The 18,367-nt window shown below is 43.2% G+C and overlaps 1 protein-coding gene and 1 long non-coding RNA gene across 32 annotated transcripts in view; one reads left to right on the plus strand and one right to left on the minus strand.

Annotated features, from left to right (window-relative positions):
• The window catches only part of SERAC1 (serine active site containing 1), a 67,698-nt gene extending 53,519 nt beyond the window's left edge, over positions 1–14,179 (plus strand). For 23 of the 31 annotated variants that reach the window (XM_021086405.2, XM_085022743.1, XM_085022695.1 and 20 more), the window contains 7 exons: positions 3,181–3,331; positions 4,537–4,678; positions 5,621–5,715; positions 7,228–7,325; positions 8,491–8,673; positions 9,740–9,883; positions 11,500–14,179. In XM_021086405.2, the coding sequence (XP_020942064.1) occupies positions 3,181–3,331; positions 4,537–4,678; positions 5,621–5,715; positions 7,228–7,325; positions 8,491–8,673; positions 9,740–9,883; positions 11,500–11,636 (950 nt within the window). In that variant the 3' untranslated portion in view covers positions 11,637–14,179. Of the gene's footprint in view, positions 1–3,180; positions 3,332–4,536; positions 4,679–5,620; positions 5,716–7,227; positions 7,326–8,490; positions 8,674–9,739; positions 9,884–11,499 lie in introns of those variants that run through there. The other 8 variants (XR_014844106.1, XR_014844105.1, XR_014844072.1 and 5 more) reach the window with 4 other exon arrangements.
• On the minus strand, positions 9,664–10,693 carry LOC110259904 (uncharacterized). Its single transcript, XR_002342365.2, has 2 exons — positions 10,550–10,693; positions 9,664–9,983 (listed from the first exon to the last, which is right to left on the minus strand). It is a non-coding gene; the product is annotated as an uncharacterized LOC110259904 (long non-coding RNA).
• Positions 14,180–18,367: the final 4,188 nt, after the last annotated feature.

Genomic DNA, 18,367 nt, shown 5'->3' on the forward strand with positions numbered 1-18,367 from the left:
CTTACCATCTGTTTGTGTCATCTTCAGTTTCCTTCATCAATGTGTTATAGTTTTTCAAGTACAGGTCTTTTGCTTCCTTAGGTAGGTTTTATTCTTTTTGATACAGTGGTAAATGGAAAGTGGTAAGTGACAAATCATTAATTTCGCTTTCTGAGAGTTCATTGTTAGTGTAGAATGCAACAGATTTTTGTATATTAATTTTGTATACTGCAGTTTTACCAAATTCATTGATAGCTCTAGCAGTTTTTTTGTGGCGCCTTAGGATTTTCTTTGTATAAAGTATGTGTCGTCAGCAGACAGTGATGGTTTTACTTCTTCCTTTCCAATATGAAGTCTTTTATTTATTTTTCTTATCTGATTTCTGTGGCTAGAACTTCCAATATTATGTTGAATAAAAGTAGAGAGAATGGGAATCCTTGTCTTATGCCTCATCTTGGAGGAATCCTTTCAGCTTTTCATCGTTGAGCATGTGAAGTGGTAACTGTGGGCCTGTCATATGTGGCCTTTATCACGTTGTGATATGTCCCCTCTATACCCACTTTTTGGAAAATTTTTCATAAATGGATTTTGGGTTTTTTCAAGAGCTTTCTCTGCATCTATTGAGATGGTCATATGATTGTTATTCTTCAATTTGTTATTGTGGTGTTTCACATTGATTTGCAGATACTGAACCATCTTTGCATCCTTGAGATAAACCCCACTTGATCATGCTGTGGTCCTTTGGAAATGTATCATGGGATTCAGCTTGCTAATATATTTGTTGAGAATTTTTGCTTCTTTGTTCTTCAGTGATAATTGGTCTGTAATTTTATGTTTTATGCTATCTTTGGTTTTGGTATCAGGGTAATGCTGGCCTCATAGCATGAGTTCAGAAGTGTTCTCTCTATTGCAGTTTTGGAAGAGATTGAAGGTAGGTGTTAACTCTTCTCTAAATGTTTGGTAGAACTCACCTGGGAAGCCATCTAGTCTTGGACTTTGTCACATTTGTTTTTGTTTGTTTGTTTGTTTGTTTTTAAATGATTCTATTCCATTATTGGTAACTGGTCTGTGCACATGGATGAAATATAAAATCAAGCCACAGAACAGCAAGAATAATATAATTCCATTTAGGCAAAAAGAATGCATGTGGAGCTACAGTGTGTCTGTATAAATTATGGTATATAACTGAATTTTTAAAAAGATTTGGAAGAGTGTCTACCAAACTTTTAACTTTGGTTACTTCTGAGGATATAAACGGGAATTGGGAAATGATGGGATGTTCATGATTAAATACTGTTTTTTCTTTTTTCTTTTTCTTTTTTGTTTTTTGTGTTTTTAAGGCCATACCTGCACCTGCAGCATGTGGAGGTTCCCAGGCTAGAAGTCGAACCAGAGCTACAGCTGCCGGCCTACACCACAACCACAGTGACATGGGATCCGAGCTGTGTCTGCAACCTACATCACAGCTCACAGCAATGCCAGATCCTTAACCCACTGAGCAAGGCCAGGGATCGAACCTGCCTCCTCATGGATACGAGTTGGGTTCATTAACTGCTGAGCCATGATGGGAACACCTTTTTTTTATAGGGTTGCACCTGCAGCATATAGAAGTTCCCAGGCTAGTGACTGAATCAGAGCTGCAGCTGCTGGCCTACACCACAGCCATAGCCACAGCAACAAGGATCCGAGCCACATCTGTGACCTATGCCACAGCTTGTGGCAACTGCAGATCCTTTACCCACTGAGCGAGGCCAGGGATTAAATCTGCATCCTCATGGATACTAGTCGGGTGCTTCACCTGCTGAGCCACAACAGTAACTCCCTAAATGCTGGGGGTTTTTTTGTTTATTTTTACAACTAAAATGTATTCAGAGGTAATGTAATTTAAAAACAGTAGATATTTTTAAAAGACACAAGTTTTCCAAGGAGCCTTTGATGGTTTATAAGATGTGCCTCTTGGGCATTATAAAAATACTTTGTCAGCTAAAAAATGCTATAGAAATGGCTTATGCCACGCTTTCCCTTGTGCTGCCTTTCTTGTGACTCTATTAAAAATAAGGTATTTTTGTATATACCAGTAACATACTTGGATATCTTGGGAGAATTTTGAAACATTCTTTATTATAAAGTATTCTGACAGGTTTTGAAGAGGGATTTTCTGATATTACAGATTATTGGGTCTGAAATTTCTTTCGGATTCATTAAGTAACGGCTTCCTGTCACCGTGATGATTCTCCTCACTTTTGCACCAGAGTGGGAGGAGGGCATGAGGACAAGCTGTTGGGCTTGGTGATGGCAATTTTTATGTAGATTATTGTATTAGAACCTTCCTCCAGCTTAAAGGACTTGATTGAGGTTCCACAGCAAGTAAGCAGAGGATAGAAATTTGAGCCCAAGTCTCTCTGACCTCAAGGCCCATGTTTTATTTTAATTTAAATAATACATGAATAGACTCATTGTAAATACTTTGGAGAACATCAATACAGTAGAAATTCAACCCACCTTTATACAGAGCTTCCCCCACCCAACTCCCTCCCAAGAGGTAGTGACTGCTTGTGTGCTGCCTCTTCCTCCATCTGTGTGTGTGTGTGTGTGTGTGTGTGCCTGCACATGCATGCACTTTCATGCATATTAAGGTGCATAAAGTAATACATTGTTTTGAATAACAAAAACATGAAAAAAAGAAATGAAACTGTACAGTGCAAAGTATTGCTTTTCTCCCCTTAAGAAATAGTTTTCCCTTCCTGAACCTCAGGTTTTACAAGATTTTTGTCTTTCAAGCAAGTTGATTATTAAGAAACAACTTCCTCATGTGTATTAAGGGCTGCTAATCTTGCTGCCAGTCAGAATGAAATAACTTGTATTAATTCACGGAGTTTAATAATTCTTGTTAAAGCAAAATATGACACTTTCTTACCACTTAAGACTTCATCTCTAGTAATTACATTTTTGTTAGATTTTTCTAAATAAGGAAAATGGTTCTTACCTTCTTGGATTCCCCTAAGGAGTACCTGCCTGGGGACAATGGTATTGTGTTTGGGGACCCAGTGCGCCCTCGGGAAGAGTGGAATTGGGGTGGTCAGACTTTTCCATGTAGACAGATGCTAAGGTCTGCCTCCCTCTCATCACTTCCTCCCTGAAGCCTCTCAGTGACGTGAGACAGATTCGTGTGGCATTTAGGGAATGTGTTCTTTTCACCAGGCTGGGTTTCCATACTGGCAGAAGCAATAAAGTCTGAACACATTATGGAGGCCTCCCATGCCGCCAGAACCCTGGCGAATCTGGACCGAGAGACTGTGCAGGAGAAGTACCAGGACGGCGTGTACGTGCTGCACCCCCAGTACCGCTCGAGGTGAGAAGGCCTAGCGGAGCCGTTTTGTTCCTGTGGGCAACAAGCTTAATGCTCCGATTTAGCTGTAATCAGTTAAATACTTTACAAATAAGCCAGATGCCTTATTCACTGAAAGAGTTTGTCCATGGTAACTTCAGGAGAATTGCAGGCTATTGTGAAAGCATGGACCTGGCTGAGTCATCAGGGTTATTTTACACCAAGGGCCTACCTTCAGCAAGGCAGCATTCACCTTTTATAATGAGTCCCTTTGAAACTCTGTAAGACCTGTTTCTTTGTTTCACTACCTTTTTCATGTTAATCTGAGTAAAAACAGGAGGGCTGTAGAGGTCCGTCTGGATGGAAGGGAGATTGGCAGGCAACCAGAATGGCCTGGGCCTAGAACTCAGGGACTAGAGGAGGTTTATGCCACGTATAAAAGCTTGAACTGGCGGGAATGAGTTGTAACACTTGACTCACTACTTACAGTTTTATCATTGCTAAGACAATAGAAATGATGTAATAAAAAAATTATGCACTCCTTGGATTTTCGTTAGGCACTTTAAAATAATACCTCAGAAAATAATAAGAACTTCTTTAAATTTGAAAAATGGATTGCCTGGTTAATTCTAATGTGTAAATAGAATAACATGGTAATGTAATTTATATGTGTTGCATTATTGTGTGTATTATAAATAGACTGCAAATATATTGCTGCAATTTTAAAAACTATCATATCCAAAGGAAAAATGTCAATTACTTTAAAACCTCATTTGCATCATTTCTGATAAACATTGTTTATTTTCCTTGATAAATTAAAAACAATCTCTTTCGTGCATACTGAGTTTAAAGTTACACAAGCGTATTAATTAACTTCTTAAATACTTTTATTGATTTGTGTAAATCCTTATGTAATTCTTTGGAGGGTAATCTGTGGCACTTGTCACCTCATTGATCCCTAAGCACATTACAGTTGATTTTGGTTGGTCTGCCTGGCTAGCTGTGTCTCCATCTTTATAGAGAGAGCAGGGAGCACCCTCTGTGTGTGTCTTTGCCAGTTCTCCCTGTAGGGCTCTTCAGCAAACCTAGATTATACAGCTTGCCTTAATTATGTTTATTTCATGTCATATAAACCTGCTAAGCCCCATCCAAAGATAGTGCTATATAGATCCTTATCAAAGCAATAATACATTTGTTCTGCTTCTTTTTAAAACTCTCTCCCCTATTAGTCAGCCCATTAAAGCAGATGTCCTTTTTATTCATGGCCTTATGGGAGCAGCATTCAAAACATGGCGCCAGCAGGACAGTGAACGGGATTTAACTGAACCGGTTTCAGAGGATGAAACCAAGTATACGACATGTTGGCCCAAGGTAAGGAAGTGGCTGCCTCTGGCCGGCTGTCCTTATCCCGACATACTGCCATGTCACTGGCCACTGGAGCCCTTGTTGTGACATGTTTATCTTTCTCTTTATACTGGGATTTTTTTTTTTTTTTTTAATTTTTTCGCTGTCCTACAGCATGTGGAGTTCCTGGGCCAGGGGTCGAATCCAAGCCAGAGCTGTGACCTATACCACAGATGCGGCAATGAGGGATCCTTAACCCACTGCACCAGGCGGGGGATGGAACCTTGGGACAGAACCGTGCTATAATTAGTATTCTGAGTTCTCAGGGCAAATCTCTAACTCTTCTGTCTGTCTGAGATCATAGCTTTCTATTAAATGCTTCCAAAAAGCCAATTTGATCTAGACTCCAAAAAACAGGCCCTGCTTTTGGCTATAGCAGGTTAAAATTGAGACTATTCTCTTGAAACCTGTATAGACTTTATGCTATAAATTATGATACTGCCTTGTGACCAGAAATATAAAAAGATAACATGCTGGGATTATTCTTTCTTTCTTTTTTTTTTCGTCTTTTGTCCTTTTTAGGGCCACACCCCCAGCATATGGAGGTTCCTAGGCTAGGGGTCTAATCGAAGCTACAGCTGCCAGCCTGCACGAGAACCACAGCAACGCCAGATCCAAGCCACGTATGCGACCTACACCACAGCTCACTGCAATGCCCGATCCTTAACCCACTGAGCAACGCCGGGGATCAAACCCAAAACCTCATGGTTCCTAGTCAGATTCGTTTCTGCTGCACCATGAGGGAACTCCTGGGATTGTTTTTCTAGTCACCTTTACACTTGAGTCCAATGTGATCTTTTACCAATTGCTGATATCATAAGAGTCTTTTAGTTACAATTTCAGTTGTTATGAAATAAGTGGGAAGGTGGAAATTAATATTTTTTTCTCTTGTACCTTTCCTTTACGTAGTCATGGTTAGCAAGAGACTGCCCTGCTCTCCGGATTATATCTGTGGAGTATGACACCAGCCTTAGCGACTGGAGAACACGGTGCCCCATGGAAAGGTAATGGGGTGGGGAGGCAGGCCACCAGTGGGCCCTCTGCGACAGACAGGAGTTTTATCTTTTGATGCCACAGACAGGCTTTTCTTATGGAAAACTAACCTAACGTTTTTTTCTCTTCCTTCTAGAAGGAGTTAGCTATAAGCTATAAACAGTGAAACTGTATAAAGCTTAGACATAATATCTGTGTTGGGTTCCTAACATGGTTCACTTACAGCTATTCTCACAATCAGGATGGAGTCTAGAGCAAGGTCTCTCTCTTTTTTTTTTTTTTTGGCCTTTTTGCCATTTCTTGGGCTGCTCCCAAGCATATGGAGGTTCCCAGGCTAGGGGTCTAATCAGAGCTGTAGCTGCCGGCCTGTGCCAGAGCCACAGCAACGAGGGATCCGACCTGTAACTGCAACCTACACCACAGCTCACGGCAACGCCAGATCCCTAAGCTGCTGAGCGAGGCCAGGGGTCGAACCCACAACCTCATGGTTCCTCGTCGGGTTTGTTAACCACTGCGCCACAACGGGAACTCCGAGCAAGGTCTCTTTTACTGCTGGGAGTAAACACAGGGCTTTTGGCTTTTGTGTTCACAAGCACGCCACCTAAAGAAAGCAAAGAAAGATACTGAGAAATGTAGGAGCCCTTAGGTCATCTGCACGTCATCTGTGCCAACTGTCTATATGGGGACTGACTGCTGGACGTCGTGGGCTTCAGGACCTGGACGGGAACCAAGTCTGCCTCTGACTCACTGTGCCATCCGAGGTCTGCCTCTGACTCACTGTGCCATCCGAGGTCATTTAACTGGTCTGGGAAGTTTGATCTACAAGCTGAGGGAGTTGGTCTGAATCGGTGTTAGCACACGGAGCGTTAGCACTGAGTGCCCCCCACGTAGGCGCCAGAGGGACGAATGGTGCTAAAGGTCAGCGTGCAGGACCCCAGAGCGCCTTCCCCGTCGCACCCAGAGGAGCCTCACAGACCTTTATTTCAAAGAAGGGATTCTGTAGACACTGTTTGAAACTACCAGACCAGATCACTTTGAAATTCCCTCTTAGTTTGAAAATTACTTATTTGAATTCTCTGATTCTAATACTTTCGGCTATTTTTAAATAACCAAAATGATGAAAGGTTAGTGTTTGTAGCATATACACAAGTAGAACTAAACAGCAATGACAGCTCACTCCACAGGCGAACTCACGAGAGACAGCAAGGTCTCCCGGGATGCGTGTTTGTCAGGCCCTGTGGTGAGAAGGGACGCAGGTCCTGAGCGCTGGACATTGCCAGATAGGTTTTAGATGCCTTAACAGTGCTTGTTTTGTAAGCTGCCCCCTAGGCCAGCGTGCCTATTAGAAATAAGTGAGCAGTTTGTAGACACCAAGCAGGAAGCACGGACCGGTGTTCTTGACTCCAAAATGTAGCTTGTAGACTTGGTCCAGGAAACAAAAGGTCTTGCCTTAGAAGGTGGATAACAAAGTTTATGGGGGATTGATAGCCTCCTGTCATGCCTGCTGTTTTCGTTTTGTGCAGAAAGTCCATTGCATTCAGGAGCAACGAACTTCTTAGGAAGCTCAGAGCCGCTGGTGTTGGGGACCGGCCGATGATCTGGGTGTCACATAGCATGGGAGGTAAGTAGGCTTCATTTTGGCCAAGTGAGCGTCGAGAGGTTGTCAGCCATGGGGCTGACCTAAGTTGCTGAGGCTCTCTGTTTTATTTAATAGTAGTCCTTTTCCCCCTACCTTAATCCATGTTTTTGGCTGCGGCTGGGAGGTTTAAAGTCACTGCTTTCCTTCCGTGCTATTTGTTTTTCTAGAAGGGGACAGCTAGTAACAAACCATATAAAAAGAAAATGAGTTTGACAGCTTAATGCTAACAAGTAAATATCAGAAGCCGTCCGTGGCTTACATAAGCCCTCAGTGTCCTTGGCCAGTCTCAGGGCTCCCCCTTTGCTCCCCGAGCCATCGCAGAGTCTGTCATCGCTCTGGTGCCCACAGCTGCTGCCCCTCCGTGCCTGCTTAGCCCTCAGGCGAGCCTGTGTGATCACAGGTGTCCACTCTGGTCCTGGTGCTTGACTGTCACACCTCCCACCCCTCAGTCCAGTTCTAAACTGTCACCAGCTGCCTCACAGATGGCCTTCCTGCAGCCCCTGGCACAGTTTTATCTGGTGAAATGCTCAGGTTTACTGTCCCCGAGTCTGGGCTTTGTGCTAAGAGAAAGGTGGGTGTAGCCCTTTGCGTCCTCAGAGACCCACTGGCACCATCCAAGTTACCTTTGTGTTTCACTGTCAGCTCCAAGCCTGGGTTGGGGGACAGAGGAGAAGGTGTCTTCCTGCATGCATTTTCCCACAGCAGCTTTGTCTGCTCCGTGGTGGGCGTGTGAGGCTGTGTGGTTTTTTTTCATCTTAGTCCTGTCCTAATAGTGTGGTCGTGGGTGGACTGCAGTGGGCAGAATGGTGGGGCTGGCTGCTGCGTGTCCCCTTCTCTGATGGACACCTGCACAGCAATGCCTAAGCTTTCTCCTATGGGAGTCATCCTGTGCCTTACAAATGGGTTTCGAGTATCTTACCTGTTTGTAGGCTTGCACCATGTATTTTAGAGGATGACAAGCATTACCAAGTGTTAATAGTGTAAGGCCCTGTTCATTGGACTAGAGAGAATTGTTTAACCATTAAGAAAAAAAAAAAAAAGAAAGAAAGGATCTCATTTTCTGTATTTCTGGTTGCCTTTTTTTAGAAAAAAATAACAGGGAAGGAAAATGGCTTATGCGTTGTTTTTCTCTCTTCTCTATGGCTAGGTCTTCTTGTCAAAAAGATGCTGTTGGAAGCCTCTAAGAAGCCAGAAATGAAGACTGTGATAAACAACACCAGAGGAGTAATTTTTTACAGCGTCCCACACCATGGATCCCATCTGGCCGAATACTCTGTTAACATTCGCTATCTTCTCTTTCCCTCCTTGGAAGTCAAAGAGCTCAGCAAGGGTAATGCTTTCTGTCAAAGGAATGGCCACTGTAGTGACACCAGATACACAGGAGGAGGAGGAAAAACAGTTTCTAACTTGGTTGTGTTACCTTATTTTACTATTTGTGTACCAGTTGTGTTTAGACTAAAACAGAAACTTTTTAGGGTTGATGTTTTTCTTAGATACTTAATGCTTTTTGTTCTTAAGCCACTGTTTGTTCAAATATAACAATAATTTTAATACTATCTTAAATACTGAAAATTTTAAAGTTACATAATATTTTCCTTTAAGTATTATTCCAAATGGCCAGTGAACTGCTTTTTCCATGAGTTTGGAAATACATGTGCTTTAAAGATATTCATCATATTAATTGTAAAGCACTACATTTATTTTGGGCTAGTAAGCATCTTTTCTTCCTCTGAAATGCCTTTTAATCAGAATTTTGGGTCCCCTGGCTTGAGCCTTAATATGCCATTGTCTTTTTGTTTTTGTTTGTTTGGGCTCATATTTTCTTCATTCTGCTTTATGAAATGTTATTTGACTTTACTTCTAAACTTTTCTGTTGAACTTCATTTTTTGCAGTCAAGTTTGATTTTCCACAAGCTCTTTCTTGTTTTGTGATCCATTTTCTTTTGAAATCATTCTAAAGATTCTAACTAGAGAGTTGGGGTTTTTTAAGTTTTCTTCTGTGCTCAGGTTTTCTGTTTGCTCACGAGTCTCTCTGTCTTAGGTAGTAGGCTTTCCTCTAAGATCTGGTGCTTCCTGATTGCCCTTTCATACAGGAGGATGAGGGACAGGCCTCGTTGATGAGAGGCTGTGCTGTAGGGTGGGTGTGGGAGTGCCAGCCTGCTCACCATTCCACACACCAGAAATGTGAGAGACCTCTCCCTCCGACACCAGCATCTCAGTTCTGGGTTGGTTTTAGCCCTTTACTCTCATTGAATGGCTTCTTTGGAAGAAGAGAAAATAAACTACCATCTTGAATCAGAACCCTAAGCTCCTCTCGAAATTTGGAAGGTTGATGCATTTTATTATGAACAGGATAAACAGAACTTGTCGCAATCTTGTTCTCTATAATTTTACAGATTGTCCTGCACTTAAAACACTACAGGATGACTTTCTGGAGTTTGCAAAAGACAAACACTTCCAGGTGCTGAGTTTCGTAGAGACACTACCAACCTACATCGGCAGCATGATTAAGCTCCACGTGGTGCCTCTGGAATCAGCAGGTAGTCACTCTTCTGTAACTTGTTGGCTCTTAGATACCTGGCTGGTGGGCCTCATAAATGTCCACTTTTAGGCTCGGTTTCTCAGTAGGAGGAGGCAGTTCTGTGAAGATTGAGATTCTGTTATTCTTTTCAGCAGTAGGTTAAGACTTCTCTGCAAACACTTCACCTTGGCACTCCCTCCCTTTATTTAACTGACTCGATGGCACAGGTTCGTGGGCTGACCCTGAGTTAGCCCTCCTCAGTGCAGTGTGTGGCATTGAGGTAAGAATACAGAGCTTCCCATCAGCTAGATTAAAAGGGGCATTTCATTTGACAGATTGATAGCTGCCTGCAGGCGCCTTAAAGAAATCGACTAAGGTGTGGAAGCTTAGGAAATGAATGGAAGATACACAGGGAATATTCCAGTAACTACGGTTTCAAGGAAAAAAGCTGCTGCCGAAATGCAGTCTCATCCTAACCCTGGGGCTGAGGGAGGGACCGGTGCCTGCCTCTACAGCGCCCCGCCACGTCCTGTAGGCTCTTGGAGGGTGGGGCCCAGACCTCAGGGCTCCTCAGAGCCTCCTCTGTTACTCTGCCTCGGAGGTAACCTGCTCGCCCCCCTCCCTGCAGTGCATTTCCCTGCCCTGGCACTGCCTTGGCTTGCTTGTCAGACCCTTCTCAAGTCACCTCAGCGGCTGGGGCAGAAGCTGTTGTGGTAGCACACAGCCACACTGAGCACTCTTGGCAGCCAGGCGTCCTGTGTATCCGGGTGTCTGCCATATGGCTCTTCCGTCTGCATAACAAGCTTTGTCCCGCTTCACTGTACATTGTCTAAATAAAACAAGAAGGACTTGATACCCTTTAGTGGGATCTGGAGAGGCTTCACCTCAAAGTATATATGCCATAGGGTGAGGCGTTGCTAAGGCAACTTAGAGATTTCAAAGAATAGCTACCAGATTTTTGTTTAAAAAAGATGACTTTGGAAGCTTAAAGCAAAATTAATATGGTGGACCAGCTGCTGCTAGTGACATAGCCGGTCATAGTCCTGTCCACCCCTCCCGTGTCACCGGCTGGCTGCACTTCCTCAGCCAGCTGCCTCACTGGTTCCACCACCCCTCCCACCCTGGTAGACTTCGTTAGGCTGGAACCTCAAAAACTCAACCAAGCCTCAAGCACACATCATCACTTGCCCTGGGAGAATGATCCTGAAGGTGGGTCTAGAAAGGGTCCTTTCATCAGGATGAGGAGGCCCATGATCAAGTTTCTAGTCTTACTCCAGAAAAAGAAGTGGTTAAAAGAAGGCTGGAATCATTAGCAGTAACTCGCAGTGTGTAAGTTCTGAAGATGACCATGCTCAGGCTCTGGTCACTGATAACTTGGGCACAGGCAATGCGCACACAGAATTTATGAGAAAAGCATAAAATCATAACTACACCCACCAAGACGCCATTCTCCCATGATTAGTCAAATATAGTTTAGCTGCAGTCAAACTCTAAATTCTTTTATCTCTTCAAAGAGGCCTTTATCACAACCAAATCAACCTTGACTACCCATTTGGCCTCTTTCAGTATTAATGGGGGCAGCTTATGTTTTTACTTAGATTTTATTGACATTTTTGTTTTGTTTTTTTTTTTCAGATTTAGGCATTGGAGATCTAATTCCTGTGGATGTTAACCACTTGAACATTTGTAAGCCCAAGACAAAGGATGCTTTTTTGTACCAACGTACCTTACAATTCATCCGCGACGCTTTAGCTGAAGACCTGGAAAACTGACAGTTGTCGTCTTCCGTTTTCATACATGAACAAGAAACGTGGTGTTCTCTCTTTTTAGGCTCTAAGCAGTCATGCAGACGTAGTCACTGTGGCATCAGCAAGGCCTGGAGTGTGTTGCAGGCAACAGAAAATTGTTCTGTAAGACATAAACACCGAAGTGGCAATCAGAGAATGAAGGGCCAGCCTGGGTTCTCTGATTTAAGAAAACTTGTATGCGGGCCAGTTCGTGTTTTGCAGTGTTGTCCCTGGTGACAGGGAGCCAGCTGCTATGGACAGAGAATGTGATCTGTGACTGGCCTCCCGTGACTGCCCTCGGCTCGTGCTGGGAGGAGCACGATGGCCTCCGAGGGGAGCACCCTCGCCGGCTTACCGTAAAAATGCCTTTGGAGAGTACCTAAACTGGAGAGAGAATGAACCAGAACATAAAAGACTCTGTTTTGGGTCTGGGTTTCCATGTGCTATAAATTTTAAAAAACTTGTCAGTATAAACCTTCGTCTTATATGATAGCTTTGTTAGACCTCTTATCATCCAGGGGTCAGTTCCTTATAAGTATTTATTTTCATATTGCCGAGAACAAATATTTCTTGTGTTAAAAAAGTTCTAGCCCTGGAGTTCCCATTGTGACACAGTGGAAATGAATCTGACTAGGAGCCATGAACTTTCGGGTTTGATCCCTGGCCTTGCTTAGTGGGTTAAGGCTCCAGCATTGCTGTGAGCTGTGGTGTAGGTCCCAGAGGCGGCTCAAATCTGGTGTTGCTGTGGCGTAGGCCAGTGGCCATAGCTCCAATTGGACCCCTAGCCTGGGAATCTGGGACTCTCCATATGCCACAGGAGTGGCCCTAAAAAAAAAAAAAAAAAAAAAAAAAAAAAAGTTCTGTCCTTATAATACTTCTTTCCAGACTGTGGCTAACTATACTTTTAATTTTTCCAAAATAGGAATAAGTCCATTACTGATCAAGAGTGTGAAATAAAACTATTTCAAGCCATCCTTACTATCAAGATTCTCAAATTCTGGAGTTCCTGTTGTGGCTCAGTGGGTTAAGAACCCGGCTAGTATCCATGAGGATGCTGCTTTGATCTGTGGCTTCACTCAGTGGATTAAGGATCCAGCATTGCTGCAGCTGCAACACAAGTTGCAGGTGTGACTGGGATCCCGTGTTGCTGTGGCTGTGGTGTAGGCCAGCAGCTGTAGCTCTGATTCCACCTCTAGCCAGGGAATTTCTCTATGCCATAGGTATGGCCCTAAAAAGAAAGAAAAAAAAAAAAAAAAAGATACTCCAATTCTTTTTAGCTAAATAAATTATACCTTTCTTGCCATTTGGAAGTGGTATTGGTAAATTGATCTCAGCATGTGAGAAATTGGAAATCATATTGATGACTTTTTAAATGAGAGCACTGTTGAGATATAATTCACATACCATAAAACTCACCCTTTTAAATGTAAAGTTCATTCATTTTTAGTGTTTTAACAATTGTGCAACCATCACCACTAGTTTCAGAATATTTTGTCATCTTCCAAAATGCAATCACCCTTCCTCTCTTTACCCCTGAGCTCCTGGTGAACACTAATCCTCTGACTCTATGGATTTGCCTATTATGGACATTTCATATAAATGGAGTTTTATAATATGTGGCCTTCTATGTCTGGCTTATTAGCATGTTTCCAAGGTTTATCCGTCATGTAGCGTGTGTACATGTAGTACGTTGTTCTTTCTTATGGCCAAACCCATGTATGGATGTACCACGTTTGTGCATCCATCCGTCAGTTGGTGGCCATTTAGGTTCTTTCCCTTTGGGGGCCATTTAGGTTCTTTTCCCTTTGGGGGCTATGAATAATGCTGCTATGAACATTCATGTACAGGTTTTTGTGTGGACCTGTTTTCCATTCTCTTGGATATAGTAGGAGTGGAATCGCTGGGTCATGTTAAGCTTATGCTTACCATTTTGAAAATGGTGGACCTGGAGTACGGCATCTGAAGGGTAAGTGGGGTCATCAGTGAACCCTAGCTGCATCTCCTTATTGAATTATGCAACAGCCTGACAGTGACTTAACTATTTGTTTTATTATGTAGGTAAAGAGGGTGATGGTTCGCTGACAACAATAAACTCTAGCTAAGGAAGGTGCCATGCGGAGAGGGGTTAGATATGTTTGGTTCATTTTTTTTTTCCCAAGAACCATGGCAGATAAACCGTGGCTAGAACATCTGTTCATTAACTTAGACAAATGGAATGAAATCCCACTCCTTAAAATCTCAGTATAGTCATTATAGCTGTGCTTTAAAAATAAGATCTGGGGGAGGGATCCAGTGTACCTCTGAAGCACTGTAGTTTTTCAGGCAAGTCACTTAAAATTAACATCTTTGTTTGTTTCTTCTGTTTATGAAATGGATATGATAAACACAGTCACTTTGGTTTGTGAGATTTAAGTCCATAATGTTATAATCATTACCTGAAACACTCTTTAAGAACACAACATACAAAACATACATCTTTGAAATAATTTTAAACTTAGACCATCAATAAAATGGTTCTCCTGGTTCAATCAGCCTTGTTTAAATATCCTTTCTGGAAAAAATTTTCACATGACACTTCATATTACCTTTTCCCTCTTGTGAAAAATCGCTTTAAATGATATATCTAAGAAGGAACTAAACAGAATACAGATGCTACAGAGCAGACTGCTGAAAGCAAGCTGTAAATAAAATTCAGATGCAAAGTGAGCTTATCTTTCTTTATAACCCTTTCACGTTTTTTCTGATTATGTTGTCAACCCTAAAAATCAAGGGAACCGAGTCCCCCTTTTCTCCAGCGTTTAAATTAAATGTCCCCACAGAAGGAGTCCCACTATAAACAGAAGATCACAATACCTTTCTTGACACAATCTCAACCATTCGCCCAAGGTTATACCAGTAGCCAGAGTGGCAGAGGATGAAGCTGTTGCTCGGCAGTAGCGCCCCTGGTGGTGGGCGCCCGCGTTGATTTCCTATTGAGAAAGCACAGTAGTACAGAGATGGGGATAGTGCTTTTGAACTTGGTTCATAATTCACAATGCCCCTTGAATTATTTCTAATTCCTAAAATTCGAGTTTTAGGCATACCTCCTGAATTTTCAACCTGAATATTGAATAGGTTAATGTATATTTTGGTTTTCATTGACATTTGGCATAAAAATTATGTCCATTAAAAAATTTTAAACATGTTAAATAGATGCATTTTAAAGCATTTAGTATAACTGATCCGTGCCCTTATGGTAGATGTTGAACACTCCCAAAAGCTAATCACTTAAAATCTATTAGAAGTTTACTTTCTAAAAAGTAACATTACAGATTGCTTAATTAAAAAACTCACAAGTGCCTGTTCTGGCTCAGGGGTAACAAACCCAACTAGTATTCAAGAGAACCCAGGGTCGATCCCTGGCCTTACTCAGGTTAGGGATCTGGCGTTGCCGTGAGCTGTGGTGTAGGTCGCAGATGTGGCTCTAACCTGGCATGGCTGTGGCTGTGGCTGGCAGCTGCAGCTCCGATTTGAGCCCCGTCTAGGACTCGCCATACGCTACAGGTGTGGCCCTAAAAAGCAAAAAAAAAAAAAAAAAAAAAAGTTCGATATCCAGGTAATTTCCAAATTTAGACGTCATTCTTGTAAAAATTCCAGTTCTTCATGTGCTTTCAGCTTTGGCCTTGGAGTTGAGAGACATTGTCACGGGAGTTCAATACCTGGTTCCCAAGTGTAGAAGCATTAAGCTTACTAGACCTTTGATTTTTAATTTGATCCAAACGTTACCTCAGAATTGCTAAAGCTAATTTATAATGAAAGCTGGATATACACTGATTCCTAGGACTTTTATTAGAGTGCCTAGAAATGAATGTAATATTCAGATTTCAGAATACCTTGACATCTGGAATTACTAGATTAAATTTTTTTTTTTTTTTTTTGCTTTTTAGGGATGTACCCAAGGCATATGGAAGTTGCCAGGCCATGGGCTGAATCAGAGCTGCAGCTGCCGGCCTACGCCACAGCCACACCAGATCCAAGCCGCGTCTGCGACCTATACCACAGCTCATGGCAACGCCGGATCCTTAACCCACTGAGCGAGGCCAAGGATCAAATCCGAGTCCTCATGGATTACCACTGAGCCATGACGGGAACACCAAGATTAGGACATTTTTGGTTCTTGACCAAGATGGTGACAAAGGAGGCTCCTGAACTCACCTGCTCCACAGACACTGGATCTGTAGCTGCACACGGAACAACTCCCTCTGAGAGAAATTTAGAAACTAGCTGAACTTCTATATACTGGGTAAACGAGAAAATGCCCACATTGAAGTAGGCAGGAAAGGCTGAGACAGCATAAACCCCACCCCTGGCACTGTGAGATGCAATCTGAAGGGCACACACGACTCCCAGCTTCTGTCTGAGGAGTGAAAAGTTTGGGCCCAATAGCCAGTGCCCCAACTTTTAAGTCTTCTACCTGAAGGCTGGACCCCCAAAACACCCAGCTTTGAAAGCCAGCAGGGCTGGCCCCCTCAGGATGCAGGACACACAAAACTATCACAAAGAAGGAAACGTTCTTAACGGGCTTGCAAGGCCTCACAGTGGCTACCCACCCACCAACCCCGCCTCTGCCCCAGGGCTCAGCACGAAGGCAGCAGACAGAAATGCCCATCTCCTGGGTTTTTTTTTTTTTTTTTTTTTTTGGCCACCTCATGGCATATGGAGTTCCTGGGCCAGTGATCAGACCCAAGCTGCAGTTGCAACCCTATACTACAGCTGCAGCAATGCTGGATCCTTAATCCACTGCGCTGGGCCGGTGATCAAACCTGCATCCCAGCACTCAAGACACTGCCAATCCTGTTATGCCACAGCACGAATGCTTATTATTATTGTTGTTGTCTTTTTTGTCTTTTCCAGGCTGCACCCACAGCACACGGGTCTAATTGGAGCCAGCCTGCACCAGGGCCACAGCAATGCGGGATTCAAGCTGCATCTGCAACATACACCACAGCTCACAGCAACGCCAGATCCTTAACCCAGTGAGCGAGGCCAGGGATGAAACCTGCAACCTCATGGTTCCTAGTCAGATTCATTAGCCACTGAGCCACAACAGGAACTCCAGGAATGCTTATCTTAAAAGCTGCAGCCTGAGGGTCAGGCTTCTAGTGTAGCACGTATCTGGCAGATGACTGTGATCTTCCTAGAGATCAGCGAGGCTGGTGGGTCCTGTCTCTGTGCTCTCCCTCTGGGTGCTGGTGTCTCCCTGGAAGGAGCGTGGACCCATCTCTCTGTTGGCTTTTGTGGCTGCTGCCCAGGAAGAGCACCTCTTGCTTACCTGGCTCTGAGGGCCAGCAGGCTTGTATTTGTGGATCCCACACAACTGTAGCAAACAAAGTTCCTCCCCATATTGTCCAGCACAGAGGGAGCAGAAGAAACACCCACCTTCCAGTCTTTCCTTGGAAGAAGTCTGGTTATGTAGTTTAAAAGCTGCTGCCTTTCGGTCCAGTTTCCAATCGGCCTGCATCAAGGTGCTGACGGAGAATGTCCCCTTTGGAACACTGACAGGTCTGCGCAGAAACCACGAGGAGGCACGAAGAACAAAGAAGACAGCTCAGACGGTGACAGTTTGAAAGACACCCAAGAGCTCAACGGGCTGAATACTAGATTCATCTCCTACATGAGACAACTTTGGCGAGGCTGGGAGAGGTGGCTATCTTCGCTAATGCACAGAAGCCAACACAGACAGTCAAGGAAACGTGAAGAAGCAGAGGAATATGTTCCAAATAAAAGAATAAGATGAAACTACAAAAACAGGCCTTCATGAAATAAAGATAAGTGCTAAGTCCAAATAATGGTCATAAAGAGGCTCACCATGGCCAGGAGAATAATGCAGGAACAAAGAGGGAATTTTAACAAAGATACAGAAATACAAGAAAGTATTGATCATAAAGCACAGAGCTCAATGAGATCCTGCTGCATGGCATTGGGAACTCTATCTAGTCACTCATGATGGAGCATGATAATGTGAGAAAAAGGAGTGTGTACATGTATGTGTCACTGGGTCACCTTGCTGTACAGTAGAAAAGGAACCAAACACTGTAAACCAGCTATAATGGAAAAAATAAAAATCATTATTTAAAAAAAAAAAAATCACAGAGCTGAAGAACACTGACCTGAAAAAAATGTGACAGGGGTTGAGTGGCAATGGAATCATCCTATCAGAGGAACCCAAAGAGTGAAAAAGAGTGAAGATGGCATAGGGGACCTCTGGACACCATCAAGCAGACCTATATGTGCATTAAGAGGTCCCAGAAGGAAGAGAGAGAGCAAAGGGGGTAGAAAACTTATTCCAAGAAGTCAGCGCTAAAATCTTCCCAAACCAGGAATCCCAGAATGTTCCAAAAAAGATGAGTCCTGCGCTGAGACCCATTACAATTAAACTGTCAAAAGAGAGAGACAAGGAGAGAATCTTGGAAGTAGCAAGAGAAAAACAACTGAAGACATTCAAGGGAACCCCATAAAACTACCAGATTTTTCACAGAAACTTTGCAGACCAGGAGGGAGTGGTGCTGTATATTCCAAGTGCTGAGAGCAAAAAATTGCCAAACAAGAATCCCTGGCAAAGCTGTTTCCAGGTAAGAGCTAAAGGAGTTCATCACTACTAGGCTAGACTTAGAAGGAACATTAAAAGGGACTTCTCTGAGCTGAAATGAAAGGATGCTATTTAGTAACGGGAAAAC

The sequence above is a fragment of the Sus scrofa genome, chromosome 1 (genome assembly GCF_054392235.1).
Source record: "Sus scrofa isolate SSC_HxYL_T2T_F1_AM1 chromosome 1, Sscrofa_HxYL_maternal_Yorkshire_Landrace_v2.0, whole genome shotgun sequence".
Classification (NCBI taxonomy): Eukaryota; Metazoa; Chordata; class Mammalia; order Artiodactyla; family Suidae; genus Sus; species Sus scrofa.